Genomic DNA, 15,427 nt, shown 5'->3' on the forward strand with positions numbered 1-15,427 from the left:
AAAAATGACAAAGCTATATGTGAATGAAATTTCCTTAGCAACGGCTAAAAAAGCTTGGTTAAGGTTACTCCAAACTTTTGTGAGTGTGCTCCAGAAAAAAATTTCTTACACGCGCTGTTTTCAAGGAAACCCCCAACAAACTGTACATCAATAGAAAGGTTATGAGATGTAGAATTCAATAAAATTATGTTCTGTTTTGGTGATTGCTTTCTTAAGGCAGCAGAAGCCGTTAATGCCAAAATGATTGACTGACATTACAGCGAATTAATTGGGTATCAAATGTGATTGTTGATACTGAGTAACTGTACAGTGCTAATCACAAAGCATCTCTGTGTCACCATTTTCTTGTATTTCTATTGGTTATCTTTTTATAGATCTGTCAATTATAAGTTCCACTATTGAACAATTAGCAAAAGGTGTTGCGTTAGGGGCCACCACGAGAAAAGTATTTCAAATAAAAGAATTCGCCGCCACACTTTTGTTCCTTATTTATCAGTATAGGTTCTGGCCAAATTTCACAGAAAACTGTCGATTCAACATAGTACACTATTAATTCATTCAAAAAGGAGGAATTCTCTTGAAAAACGAGTGCAAGTTTTCACCTTCTGAAGATTTATAAACAGGCCTTCTCAGAGGGATATGTCAACTCAAAAAGCCACCAGCCAATGAAATAACAGAACCCCTAGAGTTCATAGTAAACAAACTGGACCTTCGTAGGAAAGCGATAGTGTTACAGTCTTGTTTTAGACGCACACATTTTAGGCCCACATGTTTTAGGCTGGCAGTCAACAATAATAGGCAAAACAAAACAAAAGCAATGTGCAACAAAACAAACACAAACCTTCGAGCATGTGCCAAAGCGTGATTGCAAGGAGGAACTCTTGACTGAATTTAAATCTCCGAAGTAAGTTCTGTGTCCGGTAAAATTGAAAGCATCTGATATAGGATCTTTGGATTAAGCCGTTTGCATGGAAGTCCATGCCTTTTGGGGATTATGACACCTTGGTGGTTTATTAACTTTTATTAAAATAATCTCTTTTTCCCAATAACTCACACACATTTTAATATTTCATTTTCATTTTTTTTTTAATGGTACCATACCTTAAATAATGAACTTTAACCCATCGACGCCTGTGCTGCCCCATAGCTGCCCGTTTGAAAAACCCCTCTAATTCCCTGTGCCACCCTAACCCACCTGAAAAAAGCACTTGGGGATAATAATTACCTTTCCTACCCTCCCTGGAGACTTTTTGGTTCTCTTATTGTTCTATTGTTCTTAAGGACAAACGAACCAATCAGAATGGACATTCTGAGCATATTTTTAGAGGACTTTAGGGGTCCTAGAAAGATGGTTCTTCTTCTTAAGATCATGCACCAGAAAAGTGCAGGTAGTCATGGCGTGTTGCCGGTCAAAGCTAAAAACTTCCAAGGTCTTGCTTTCATTCGTAACGCAGAGAAATTACTGCTTTGGGTTTTAAAATAGAAAGGAAAAATACAAATTAGGTGGCCTCAGAATGGAAGATCCAACAGTACAAAGTCCTCAAATCTTTCCGATGAAGAAGTTTTTAATCCTACAACCGCCATGGTTTGTTTATTTAGCCTATTTGCTTCATTTAAATATTTTTTGGAGTTTTATTCAGCTACTACAAAACTGCCAAGAAAAGAACTAAATGCCCACTAATTAACACAGTTGAAATACAACTGATCTTAAAATAGCTGGCTTGCTTGTTTTTGTCGTCTTTTTGATTTCTTACTTTCATCTTTCTTTCGCATCACCGTAATTAATTTCGTCAAGCAGCAAAGAAATTATTTGATTTATTGTTTCCAGATTGATTTTTACACCAGTTCTTCGCTTTTATTTTCCGTTGTTTCCTCAAATGTTAGCCGCTATAATACAAGAATGGAAATTCTGTTGTATTTTTGGTTTTGTTTTGTTCTCCAAAGTCAATAATTAACTCAATTTTTTTCGGCTTCTGAGGGACATTTTGTCGCGTGGTAAAGAAACAATATAATTTCTTGTTTACTTATCAGTTTATACATCAGGCTAGGGTTGTTTTGTTTATATTTTTTAGTCTTTTGGCCCTTCATTTATTCAACTTTAAGTAAACGAGGTCTTGAAACCTGATCTTGTGTCTGTGGTTACTGTGCATATGGTTTATTTTTGTTCTTTTGCTCACTCTGAAATATTCCAAAAAACACAAGGGAATTAGAGGTGGGTTGTGGGCAATTTCATTCAGGCATCAATGGGTTAATTTGGACAAAAAACTAATTTTTGGCAAAAGTAACCATGGGAAGGTTTGGAGTGACCTTACATGTAAGTGAAATCAACATCTTTGCAGTCACGTGTTAACGTGAAATCAACATTTTAACTGTTTTCGACGTGAAGTCAACATTAATTTGAGCTTACGCCTTAACGTGAAATCAACATTCTGCTGGTTTTTAAGTGAAATCAACATCTTTGCGGTTGCGCGTTAACATAAAATCAACATTTTGCTGTTTTTATTTAAGCGAAATCAACATCTTTGCAGTCACAAGCTGACATGACTATGAATAAGAGTTTTTTGCCTATGTAATGCATGTATCTTGAAAACGAAGCAAATTTCAGCAGAATAAACTACAGGACATTGTTGAACACGCCTAAACAAAAACATATGCAAAATTTGGAGTGTTTTCGACAAAGTTCACTTTAGACCAAAAATACCTTATGCCCTTTTCCCACTGAGCCTTTAAATTATTCTGTCCAGATCCCAGTTTTCAGAATAGTCAATCACTCAGACAACCTGTCCATCAGTTAGCCAAATCAGTTCGTCCATCAGTTAGTCGATCATTAACTTATAATTAAGTAATCAATCACTCACTCACACTTAATGTATGCTAATGCTACATGTATATGAAAGAAGCACTGGTTAAATGCAGTTTATTCATGTGGACTGGTCAGTGTATCAAATTAATCGTCCACAAATCAATAAATATGTTAGCCAATCTGTCTGGCATCGATCTACCAGCATGAGTCATTAAGCATGCTAGTTTAATGTTGGTCAATTTGTGAATTAGCCTACAATGAACAGTCTGTCAGTTGACTAAAAACAAACAGTCAATGATCTCCTGAGTGCACTTCACAGAAGTTCTTAAAAATTCCCAAGTGCATGTTAACGTGTAAATCAATAATGCACAACGAAATTGCATTGTCAAACTGATGACATAAGGTGTTTGCATCGTAACTCAGTAAAGCATGCATCATAATATCTATCAGTCAGTTAATCATCCAATAAATGAACCAATAACCCAAGAAAGCATTTACACATCTTTGAGGCAAGAGCTACTTATTGGCAGAAAGAGAGAGAATGCTTGCCGGCAGACCCTATTATTCTGAAAAAAGTCCACTGACTTTTCTCAGTTGACGTCATTGACACATTAAAATGGAGACTTAATTATATTTTTTGTGAATTAATAACAGCACCAATTTAAGATTGATGGTCATTTCATTCTTGTGCCATAAAAAAATTATTTAACTCAGGTATCAACTTATACCTCAATTTCTTACAGAAATGCAAAATTTTCTCTGTCTTAATCACTAGCTAGGAAATTCTGTGGTCTTTCTTTAACGAAAACTTCCAAATGATAAGGTTTTTTGGTTTATATTAGAGCTTATGTTTACTACATATATTTAGAACAGATAAAGATTTTCCCTGCAAGAATTAATAATTTTGTTAAGATTCTTAGTAACACCAAATACAAGCCTTAACTGTCACTTATTCATCCTCTTGTTATCTCTGTGAGTCATTCTTTTAAATTGGGGAAATAATTTCAAGGAACGAGCAGAATAGAAAAGAAGGAGTTAGTGGCTCAAAATGAAACCAGACAAGTGATCATTAAAATAAACAAGGGTACAAATCTGTTTGCTCAAATGGTTTTATCAATTTTCACAATATTATTGTTGTGTGAATGCATGGAAACTGAGAGCTTTGAAATATACTAGTTATTGTTCTTCAACAATGTGCAGACCCTACAGCACGTTTTGGATGCCCACTATTCAAATCAAGACTAAAAGCCTGTGCATTCATGTAATTCAATATTGAACATTGTTCCTAAATAAAAGGTGTTTCAAATAAACGTGATATTGACAAATTAATTTCATGAGTGGAATATATTGCTGCTAAAAAATATTATGTCTACTGAGAATGTAATTTATTGCATGATTTTTTTTTTATATCATCTAAACCCAACAAAAATGACAACAATTGAAACCCTACATGTATTTCATGCAACATGGTAGTATATGTAACTTAAAAATTATCTAATCAAAGCAAGAGTGGCTTATCACTTTGCTTACCAGGATACATGTCAACTGCGATATGCTGATTATAGAGGCTCTGAATCACTTGGTTTTCTGTTAAAATCTCACCTGAAAAGCAAGATTAAAACAGGCTAAGTGTACTCACACTGACTACACTCACACAAGACATTCAATTTGAAAAGTTTATCGACGATGCGTCAGTCAGCCATCAGATTCAATGTATCCTAATGTGTAACTCACAAATTTAACTTATGGTTCCAAGTCTCTCCAATGTGCCATCAGAATAATAATTTCCGACTGATTCGTCCCTCGATCGTCAGAAATGACATTTTTCAAAGAGTTTAAGTTGACCTCACTAAATCTAAAGAGATCACATTCACAGTCAAGAAGCAGAAATGTTTGCCACTGACCTTCCCCCTCCCCCTCCCCCTCCCCTCCACCCGCCCTCTCCCAGATAACCTGAAAAAGTCAAAGACAACCCCAATAAATGGACCTAAAGTGGTGAAAAGTACAAGTAGGCATACAGATTGGCTCTCAAATTTCCAACGTGCATCCATAACTTGATAGACGCACTCCAAGCTTAAAAAATTCTTACACCTGCTTTCAGTGTTACATGCATAGGCGACATTTTTTTGACCATCTTTTGACATGATATGCAAGCAATTTTTCCAATTATTAGTGGAAGAAATGACAAACGAATGATAATTACCGACATCCAATGGCTGAAGAAGACTGCAGACTTTGCATGTTTCCTGATTTACAAGATAATTCAAATGATTCAATCGGATCTCAATTGTGACTATTGGTAGAATTGGGCTGCTACCACTTTAGTATTCGCAAGATGCAAACATTCAAAACAGTCGATTGATCTCTCATGAAATAACGTCTTGATACTCCTAACCTTTGTTTGATGTCAAATATATCCATCCTTCATCTCTAAAATTTGAGTTTGACCATAAAGAAGTCCATTGTGCTTACATTTTTGATGTAGTACAGGTTACATAGCATGTTGAAAGATGGTCAAAAGATGTCGCCTGTGCACGTGACACTGACAGCAGGTGTAAAATTAAAACTATAAAATAATGTAACTTTAGATACATTGTGCAGTTCTAGAAAATATTCATACCTACTGCATGGAAAGTCATTGAAATTACCAAGGGGATGGGGAAAGTTCCTTAAAACCAAAGAAGAATTAAAGTACAATATGAAGCCAAACTGGAATTTCTTAGGGGGGGGGGGAGGGTGGGGTCCAAACCAAACACATTCCATGGAGAGGATATCGACATTCACTGGAACACCACTTTGCAGACCTCTGACAAAAAGAAAGTACCTACCTTTATTTTCCCTTTGTAAAGTTATCTGAACGCTAAGAGACCATACTATATATACAGTGTATGTGAGTTGTAGCAGATCCAAATAGGAGCAAGTGACAATTTTGATTTTAGAAATGATAATGCACCTATCAATGTCAAGCCTGAGAAGGGGGTGAGCTACAAGTACCCATGGGCACTTTGATTGTGAGGTCTTTCTCCTGGGTAGAAATTTCAATTGTACGTTATGTCCTCAGGGTAGGGAATTTTGCACAGTTGCCATCTTGAAGGACCAAGAGAGTCATTTAATGAACCATCTGTCATCTTGTAAATATCTAGGAGGGGGACATGGGGATTTGCAGTATTGTGGTGTTGATGTTTTTTTTACTGCAGTGATGTAGTGAATAAAATCTCAACTTGCGGTGTTGCGGTGATCTCAAACCCTACGGTGTGTGATGTTTGTGTTTTTCACGCCGCAGTGTTCAGTGAAATGAAATTGTTTGAGGTGCTGGGCTTTTTTGATTTACCTTTCTCAACCTAAATTTGGCCTAAATTTAGCATGTAAACTTCATTAATGCTAATTTATGACAAACACGTACCATTAAGGTTAATAATTTGTTACAAAATACAGACCATCACTGTCTAGTGAATCTTCAGTATGCTTCTGCTGCCAATCCGAAGCTGTGTTCATTTATACGTAACTTGACAAATAACTCGACCTCTGCCACCTGGAGCTCAGTGTTCCATAGACACGTGGAGGAGTGAGGACAGAAACAATCCCGGAAATATTTCTGGAAATGCCAAGGCCGAATATAATGTATTATTGACTGCACAGCTTTTTTCTATGAAAAAAGGAAAAGGCGGCGAAAACTACCGGCGACAAAATATATTCAGATGTCACCTCGACAGGGAAGAAAGAAGGATTTCTTGGCTGAGGAAGCTTTGTAACTTACACGTGTTTACTAATTTTTTCTTTTGCTATTTGGCTTCATCTAGAGGTCATTCTGATACCAGTCTATACACGCTCCAAGGTCCTGCGACTTTCTTGACCTTCTATTTTTTCAGACAATTATCAATATCGAACGCAAAGGCAGCTAGCTCTGGAAAGCAATACTTTCAGTCAAGATAGGGCTTCAGTCACTGGGTTTATGACCATTTATACACGAAGAAAAGTGAGCGAAGTAGAAGAAGAGAGGGATCTGGGGTAAAGGCCATCTCTTGAGGCTCCTCTCTTTTTTCTTCGTCCGCTTCCTAGCTTCACGCAAGGTTTCTTCACAAGAGCAAGAAAACAGATTTACAGGCATCAGCAGTATAGACATATGCACAATGAAAAGCGTTGTGATGTGCTTATTATTTTTGTGGAAAATTGTTGAGGTATAAAAGTATTATTTTAAGTGTAGATGAACGAATCATGACGCTAAAAATATGTGTTGCAGTGACGATGTTTCGTTGACTTTTCTTGCAGAGATGCGGTGTTCATTAATTTTTTTGTGGCGTTGCAGTGTTCAGAACCCCCATGTCCCCCTCATCTAGAAGTCACTAGGAGTAGTGAGGTCTTTGTCCAGAACCTGATGGAAATCATGTTAGAAAGAGGTCAATGAAGGGTGAGCAAATCTATTTTTCATCCTTTTACAAAAGCCATCCATACTTTACACTTTTGCAAATTAAAGGAAAATGCTTTCACTTCAACCGTTTCTTGTGTTGATACTTCTCTGCATGTTTATATTTTCATGAGTTTTCTTGGCCCTATTGTAGAGAAATTTGATACTTTTTACCAATCACGTTGCCCCAGGGGGTAGGAATGTTGACTCTTTTTTTTCGGAAAATACACCACCCCACCACCCTCCCGCTCGGGCCAAACATTGACAGGTGCATAAATATTAGATTATACAAACACAAGGCTGTAAGTTTGTCAGTTTATGTGTCTCAAACAAGGCAGAAAACACTTTGTTGGGTACACGTTCATGTCTTATCTTATTATCTAGTCGCACTGTAAAACAATTCACAACCTAAGATTTTAGCTTACCTTCTTTCAAAGCCTGACCAAGTGCGAGCGGACCGTACGTTGTGAAAAACTCAACGTCTCCACATTCCACCTTCTGGCTCCGACTTGCAAAACAGTAAAGCAAGTGAGCTTATGTTTCACTCCAACTAACATCACCGTTTCAAACCCTTATAAAATAAAGATAAAACCTTTGGAATTTACCTACACGTTACTTGCCACGAAACTTTCCACCATGTTTCCTAGAGCACGTGAACGAACTAAACTCGCAAAGATCAGTGGGAGATAGCTCGAGTGACGGGGAGGGGACAGGATAGATTGCAAGGAAAAAAAAATTTAGGCCTCACGGAATGGTTTGCAGTACATCAGCAGGAAAAAATTTATGACATGCGCAGTTGAACCGTTTCTCGGAAACACTTGCTCCAGTCAAATTATTGTAAACTTTTTGGCTGAATATCGTCTTCCGACGCGAAGTTTTTGGCCCATAGACGTGCTAAGAAGGAAGAATGGGACACGGCTGAAAGTTCTACCGTTTTAATTTTTTCTCTTTCGTCGCGTAAGTGGCAGAAATACGTATTTTTTTACTTTTTTGCCGTCCTCAGCGGGCAGAGGCGGTGATGTCGAAAAACCGAAACGGTGAAATTGGAGATTTGCCTTCTAGTTTCCTGGATAATGAAGGTCTGGAGGCCTAGACTGATTGCTCTTGAAGTTATTTCAACTTTTTCCCCGCGCGTCCAAGATATTGTAGTGAAATAAATATTGAATGCACTAAGCGCACGGAGACAGCTTGGGAGATGTTAAATTCGAGGCTACGAGAGGTGAGTTCACGCTCCATTCTTTCAGGTAAATGCAAATAGTTACCCCCTGCTAGTATTGATTAGTAAGCCACAACAACTGTTTGGTATTCCAGTAATGATTTTTTCCAGCATAATAGGCACTTTCATTTTTAATGTTCTGAATAAAGGTGGTCTTGTTTAGACATCCCGCTGTTGATAACATTTTCATATTTTGGGAGGGAATAAAATTATTCAGTCTGTTGTGCGTTTTATCAGTTACATCAGGTTTTAATAAACACTGCTCTGCTTTACATTCCACTATATTAGGCTACTTTCGATTCCTTTCTACCTTGTTTTTTCTCTCATGCAACATGGTACCTCATGTACATTAGTACACTGCTTTATGTTATTTTATCTTATACAAGCTACACTCTTGTGTAATTTTAAGCAAACTTTACGTTAAAAATTACCAATACTTACATTTTTACTGTGAAAATTATGCGGCTTACTTATCATGCTAGTTTTAAACAACTGCCCCATATGAATGATAATGAAAAACAATTATGTATGTTCAAATCCATTGTAAACTGCCGACTGTACAACTTTACAGCAATCATGCATTATAATCACTCAGAAGTATTTTTATATTCACATTCACTGTAAACTGCTGACTGTACAACTCTACAGTAATCATGCATTACATTATAATCACTCAGAAGTATTTTGATATTTATGATCACTATTATTTACACTGCAACAATTTGTATTTTACAAATGGGTAAGACTCCCCACAAACTAATTACTTTATCTGAATCTCAGATAGAACATAGTTGAAGTGCATTTGTTTAGTATGAAATTGTTACAATTGAAAATAATCTTTTTGTGAAAGTACCTTTTTAGAAAGAGCCACCCCATATTTGACTTTCATTCTTCTTGTATAGGAAACTGGGTGGTATGCATGTCCAATGTGGATGGAAGATCAATGTTCAAAGACTGTACAATGTTTGGCAGGTTTTGTACGAAGAACTGGCATTCTCTTGGTAAGTCATGTGTTGAAAGTTCCTGTCCATAACCCCATACCTCAGTAGCTGCAAGTTGCATTAGAGATGGAACCTTTCCAGCTGTTCTGAATTCTGTAATGACAGTTGGCCGGAATGACCTCTGGTTTTCCAATTGTGATGTGCCTTTGGTGGAAGCTTTCCACTGCAGTTCAAGTTTGCGGCCTTCAGCTTTGAGGGACTGGATCATGCTTGAGGTGTTGCTATTTAGTTTCCTTGCTTCCCAAGCTTTGGGATATACATCTTTTGCAGTCAGTGGCCCATGGTTTTCACATTTTCGGATCATATTTAACTTCTTTCTTGCCTCTTGCAAAAGGTCTGAGGTCAGCATGTTTGCATATGCCTTCATTCTCTCTTCATGTACTTCTCTTGCTGCTTCAGTGGTGTGGTTGTTGTTTTTTCCACTGTGAAGTATGTTCTCAACAAATGTTATCGAGGCTTGTTTTGACAGCTCTGACATGTTGTTTTGAAGATAAAGTTGTGAAAGGTTGAACTGCCTTTCAGCAATTACATTGTTCACAGGAATACTGAAAATGTGTTTGGCATAGAACTCGAAAAGGTGGGGGTTAGCTTCTTTACTGATGAGACTACTCTGTGGTGATGTTGCAACTCTTTTGATATCATTCAGTAGTTTTGGTTCCTTCAAGTTCCAGATTTCTGCCCATTTAACTAAACCAGTTCTGTCCTTACAAACCAATGTGTGAAGATTTTGTCCATGGACATAGAAATTTTGCACTGACCTGCTTTCTTTTTCTCTTTCAGTTGACAGCATGACAGGAATTTCAAGAGCCTTCAAAACAGAATACCAGAAAGAACTTTGGTATCTTGGATCAGCTCCAATTCCAAATAACTTGGGGAAGGACAACCACTCTGATCCATGGTCTTTAACAACTTTAAGTGCTTCTTGCAACATTGGCCTCTGCACTTCCTGACGAAAGTGGTTGATGGCTGCAGGATCCTTCAGTGACATCTTCATCTGCTGCTCAGTTAAAGGAAAATATGCTGATGGAGACATCAACATTTTACTTAATGTTTCATGATGTTTAAGGACAGTTGCTGGCCATAATCGTGCCAGGTATCCACTGGAGAAGCCAAGTTCTTGATCTGTTGCTTGTGATGCATTGAGAGATGGAATAAGAAACTTGTCAAGAAACTCATACAAAAACTTAATTTCCACTTGAATCATTGGACAGGAGCTCAACTTGATAACATTCTGCCACACTGTGTAGTGGCTGTCTGACTTTGGCATTCTTTCCAGGACACTCTCTCCAAGTTGTAGACAGGCTTTACCATACTTCAAGTGCCATTGAAGTGTCTCATAATAGTATGTCCACCTCGTGTCAATAAAGGACTGGGGAAGGGGTGGCTCTTTACTTAAGATTCCTAGTGATACATACATTGATTTGTACTGACTTGGGCGTTCATGATGAAGCCAAGATACCTTATAAAGTAGTTGCAATACATGGTTGTTATTCATGTCACCCTTGGCCCCAAACCCAGCTTGGCACATCCTTCTTAACATAATGTTCAGGACGTGGGGGTAACATCCAACAAAGAACATGTCCTTTTCAAAAACCCTTGAATTATTTGCTATTAAACCATTAGCCTTCCCCTTCTGGGTTGAGGCATTATCCCCAACCAAACCTGAAACATTAGTTATGCCATATTCATCATGAACAACATGATATTCTACATCAGACTGGTGTTTTCCTGACCCACTCGCTGTCAAACTGTTACCAAGGACATATGCCCTGGGTTCATTGATCTCTGGGCACCAGGTGTGGACACCTACAATGTGCCGCTCTTCGCCACCTTTGTTGGAGTCATCACTCCATACATGGAAATCATATTGGCTACTTGCAAATCTTTTGCGTAATATCAGTTTATCGGCCTCCCCTAATAGGATATTCCAGTCTGCCAGTGTGGATGGCGAGACAACAACATTTGTTGGGGGGCTACAGTTGAATAAAATACTGAAAATTAGATGTAATGCAATGGGTGTCTTTTGGCTAGAAAGCAAACATGCATGCTGTAAATATCTCATGCAGGCCATAAACATGACTGTTCTACGATTTGTTCCATTTTTGCCATGAGAAAATGTGTCCACAAGGGAATACCTAGGTTTCTTTACATTTTCATCATTTTCCTTTAATTGTCTTTTCAGCTTTGTGGAAGCAGATTTTGTCCCTCGTAGTTTGTTACCGACTTGTTTCGTTTTCAATTCAGTAGACTTCAAAGTTCTTTCACGCTTCTTTGCTTCACTTTGTAACTTCAAGACATCTTTCCTTAGGTCATTGTTAATTCTTCTCAAAAATACTGTAAATATGAAAATGTCATAATTAAAAACTGTTCCTTACTATGATAAATAGGGCCTTACAAGTTTTACTTGTATTTTGTTTTTTTTTTTAAACAATAAATTTAAGGATAGAAAAACTTAAGTATACAGTGTACTTGTGTGGATTTCTGAAAGTTACTGTTTCCTCGGCGGTCCGCTTATATCGAGTCGAGATGTTGACTTGCGAATTTACAAAACGAAAGGCAGACAAACCCTTTGGGGAAAAATTGCATTCTCACAAAATTTACGACTAGACTAAAATTTGTCGGTCGCTTTTGGTTAAAAGGCTGTTAACATGAACCTACGAAAGTACCTGAAGTACTGGCGTAATACACGAAAGCCGGCCGGCCACAGAAAATTAAAAATAACCTAAATATCTATCTAATTTTGAACATTTTGCAATGGTTCGAGCAAGCAGACTTTTTTAAAAGAGCATTTAGCTGCGATTCAAATCTTGTTTACTGCGTACCCAGCTATGAAGGAGCCCTTTTTTTGCGAAGCGGTGATATCCAGTCCAGAGTATGTTATTAAATTTTTGTCTGCTTCGGAACTCGGTGTCCAACTCGATCGCCAAAATCGCCGCTTCAAGTTTGGTATTTTGACACAGCCGTGTCCTATGTGACCATACCATTTAGTTTGCTTCATTTTACAAACTTTTTAAAACTATTTTCGTTTTAAGTATTCCTTGACCCCTTGTAGTGGTAATATATTATTACGTTAAATAAGTTTGAGTTTAAAAAATTTAGTGACAACATCGAAACTCGCATTAATTGACATCGCCACGAATTTTTAATGTATTTGTGGGAAAGCAGCTTTTACTGGTAATTCAGAAGCTTTAAGAAACACTTTTTAGGAGATTTATAGACGGCTTGATGACTACTTGAGCAGACACCTACCTATACTTCGTCGTAGAGTTTGTATTGTCCTCTTCAGGCCGGCACTTTCACACTGTAGGCGTTTACAGTCTCGCTCGAGTTTGTCGATTTTTTCCTCGCTCGACAGGTTTTTCAATTCTACTCGGACACTGCTTGCAGCTATTTTTTTCACGTTTTCATCGGTAATTTCTTTCTTCTTCTTTACTGACGGTTGATTTAACCGGGAAAAATGACTGCCGTGAACTCTTTTTCGTCCCATCTGCTCGACATTTTGTTGCAATTTTAAAATAATTTGCTTGAGTGAGCTTGAATGTAAACATCAGCGAGTTGAGCCCGCGTATCCCTACGAACAGCAGTTTCCCAAAAAAAAGTACTCTGCGCATGTCACAAAAAATTGGGCATCAGCGGTCCAAGGGGTAGGATACCGTTCCGTGAGGCCTAAAAATAATTACGACTTGGCAGAAGTGGAGGGTCTTAATGAGCTAAAAGTATAGCTGCGAAAAGCACCGAATCCCGGAGACCGAACTGGGAAGATCTAAAAAAGAATATGATTTTAACATGTACATTTTAATTTTAGATGGATCTTATTTATCTGACTGTTACGCGAATTAACACGCGGTCTCTGAGCGAAAGCTTCGGAGCTTTTAACAAAACAAACAAGAAAAGAAAGCTATGGAGTGATCAAACCGTGGCAAACCGTGAGCAAAATCCGGAGAGAGACGCTTTAAAGACGCCTCACATGCACGCGCGCTTCGCGAGAAGATCAATGCCTCGCCCCTGGTGCTTCGCGCCAAGCCGAATGCGAAGAACGACTGTTTTGCAGACTAAAATTTCCCTCCCACTGAAATGAGAATGCGCCATTGATATTTTCCATCACTGGAATGTGTCAGGAGGAGGCGGTCCAAGGTATATGATGAGGAAAAGAGATTAAGACATTTTCATTTGAAATCATTGCCGGCTGTACCCTTTTATTAACCCTCGACTGGTAGATTTTTCAAAACAAGAAGGCAATCTAGATGTCGTTTTATTTATGTATCAGTTAAAGTGATAAGAGCACGAAAACTTCATTTGAACATGCAAACTAACATCAATTCCCATACACTTTGAGGAATACATTTAGAAAAGAAGATGATTCCAATCTCCAAATCGAAAATATTTTCTGATTCGTATAGAACACATCCGGAGCAAATTTGGTTGCAATGCAAGACCTGCGCAAGAAGTGGTCTCTCTTTTAGTAAACTGATCCAGTTGCGTCATCTATAGATGGCACACGTACTACGTGAAGTTACAACGATTGAAATAAAGAACCTTGAAACTAGCCAAGCAAATAATGGAAACTGAAAACCACGTTATCAGATCCAAAAACCGAAAACCGGACGCTGAAACAGGGAAAAAAACCGAAAAAAAGCCGAAATGGATACCAAAACCGAAAGAGACACTGATACATCATCTCTCGCAACTCTTTACTCCATGTCACGTGGTGGAGTGAGAATATTCGATATTAAATCGCAACATATTAAACGCTGGAAAGCACCGCTTGAAGAGCTTTATTGAAACGCGGAATCAATTCTGACTAGCGCGTAACTTAGATACACGAAAACGAACGTTTGAAAAAAAAAAAACCCGTTCTATTCGATTCATGATGCGGTGGGCTGCTGTAACTCTAATGATAGGGACTATCCTTGTTGTTTTGACGCCCTCGAACGCGTGGTGGAGTTGGCGAAGACGAAGCTGTTCCCCCGTCAACTGCAGGGTGAGCGCCTGGACCACTTGGAATACATGCACTCGATCGTGCGGCGGTGGGTTAACTTCGCGTACGCGGACAAAACGACCACGGAATATTGTGGAGGGGGTTGCCATTACCATTTGCTAGAAACGAAAATATGCAATACGGACTGCTGTCCCTTCAACTGTGTTTACACGTGGAGTGCGTGGAGTAAGTGTGCTACATGTGGAAACTCTACTCAGTAACGGTCGCCGAATATCATAATACAAAGTTCCTGCAAAGGAACGTGTCCTGTGAATGAAACACGGTCTTGCAGCACTTCAGTGTAAGTACAACTGACGTTTGTTAACGTTTGTAATACCGTCGATTTGCATGTGTTGATGCCTAGCTTAAGAAGATCTGTACGGGTCCGCAAATGATCCCAGGACCGCAAATGATCCCGGACCGCAAATGATCCCCAAATTGGACCGCAAATGATCCCGGACCGCAAATGATCCCCATATTGGACCGCAAATGATCCCGATCAAAAAATAAGGAATGGCATGGATTTATATCAGAGGAAGGTGAGAACATGTACAAAAATAATGAACTAAAAAACATATTTTATCATTTTACAAAAAAATATTCCACAGTTGCTGTTTTGTTCTTCGAAGGGTACGGATCGTTTTCGCTGTCACGCAATAAAAAAAAAAATTAATAAATCGAAAACCAGCCAATGGAAAAAGCTAAGAAATTGTAATGTACGCTATAGAAGATAACTAAATAAGGCACTTCTCCAAGTTTTAAGCCTGTGCGTTTCCCCAAACTTCAGATATTCGTCGTAAATGTTTCCCAGAAATTTACACTGCCCAGTAAGAAAACGCAATGTTGGTGTACATCTGTGGTACAACAATATGGCGGCCGGAATATAGTTTAAAATCTGGAACTTATTTTGGCTTTCTAGGCGACTGATTATCAGTACTAAACAAACAAGCAATAACATAAGCCCTTTTTCTAATGCTCTAACCTCTAAAAAGGCTCAAAATCATGAGATAAGTATATATTTTTC

General features: G+C 38.2%; 1 protein-coding gene and 1 long non-coding RNA gene across 3 annotated transcripts in view; both read right to left on the reverse strand.

Moving 5' to 3' along the window:
- LOC145500235 (uncharacterized) overlaps window positions 1-15,427 on the reverse strand; it is a 109,859-nt gene that overhangs the window by 3,793 nt on the left and 90,639 nt on the right. Inside the window, exons 1-3 of one of the 2 annotated variants that reach the window (XR_014051028.1) lie at window positions 7,818-7,847; window positions 7,634-7,716; window positions 4,334-4,405 (exon numbers count right to left, since the gene is read on the reverse strand). This is a non-coding gene — a long non-coding RNA (uncharacterized LOC145500235). Of the gene's footprint in view, window positions 1-4,333; window positions 4,406-7,633; window positions 7,717-7,817; window positions 7,848-15,427 lie in introns of those variants that run through there. The other variant, XR_014051029.1, reaches the window with a different exon arrangement.
- Window positions 9,310-13,082, reverse strand: LOC145503404 (uncharacterized). The gene is made up of 2 exons (XM_081482866.1): window positions 12,675-13,082; window positions 9,310-11,759 (listed from the first exon to the last, which is right to left on the reverse strand). The coding sequence occupies exons 1-2, from the start codon at window positions 12,910-12,912 to the stop codon at window positions 9,310-9,312; spliced, it is 2,688 nt and encodes an 895-aa protein (XP_081338992.1). The 5' UTR covers window positions 12,913-13,082.

This window comes from Orbicella franksi, chromosome 1 (assembly GCF_964199315.1).
Source record: "Orbicella franksi chromosome 1, jaOrbFran1.1, whole genome shotgun sequence".
Classification (NCBI taxonomy): Eukaryota; Metazoa; Cnidaria; class Anthozoa; order Scleractinia; family Merulinidae; genus Orbicella; species Orbicella franksi.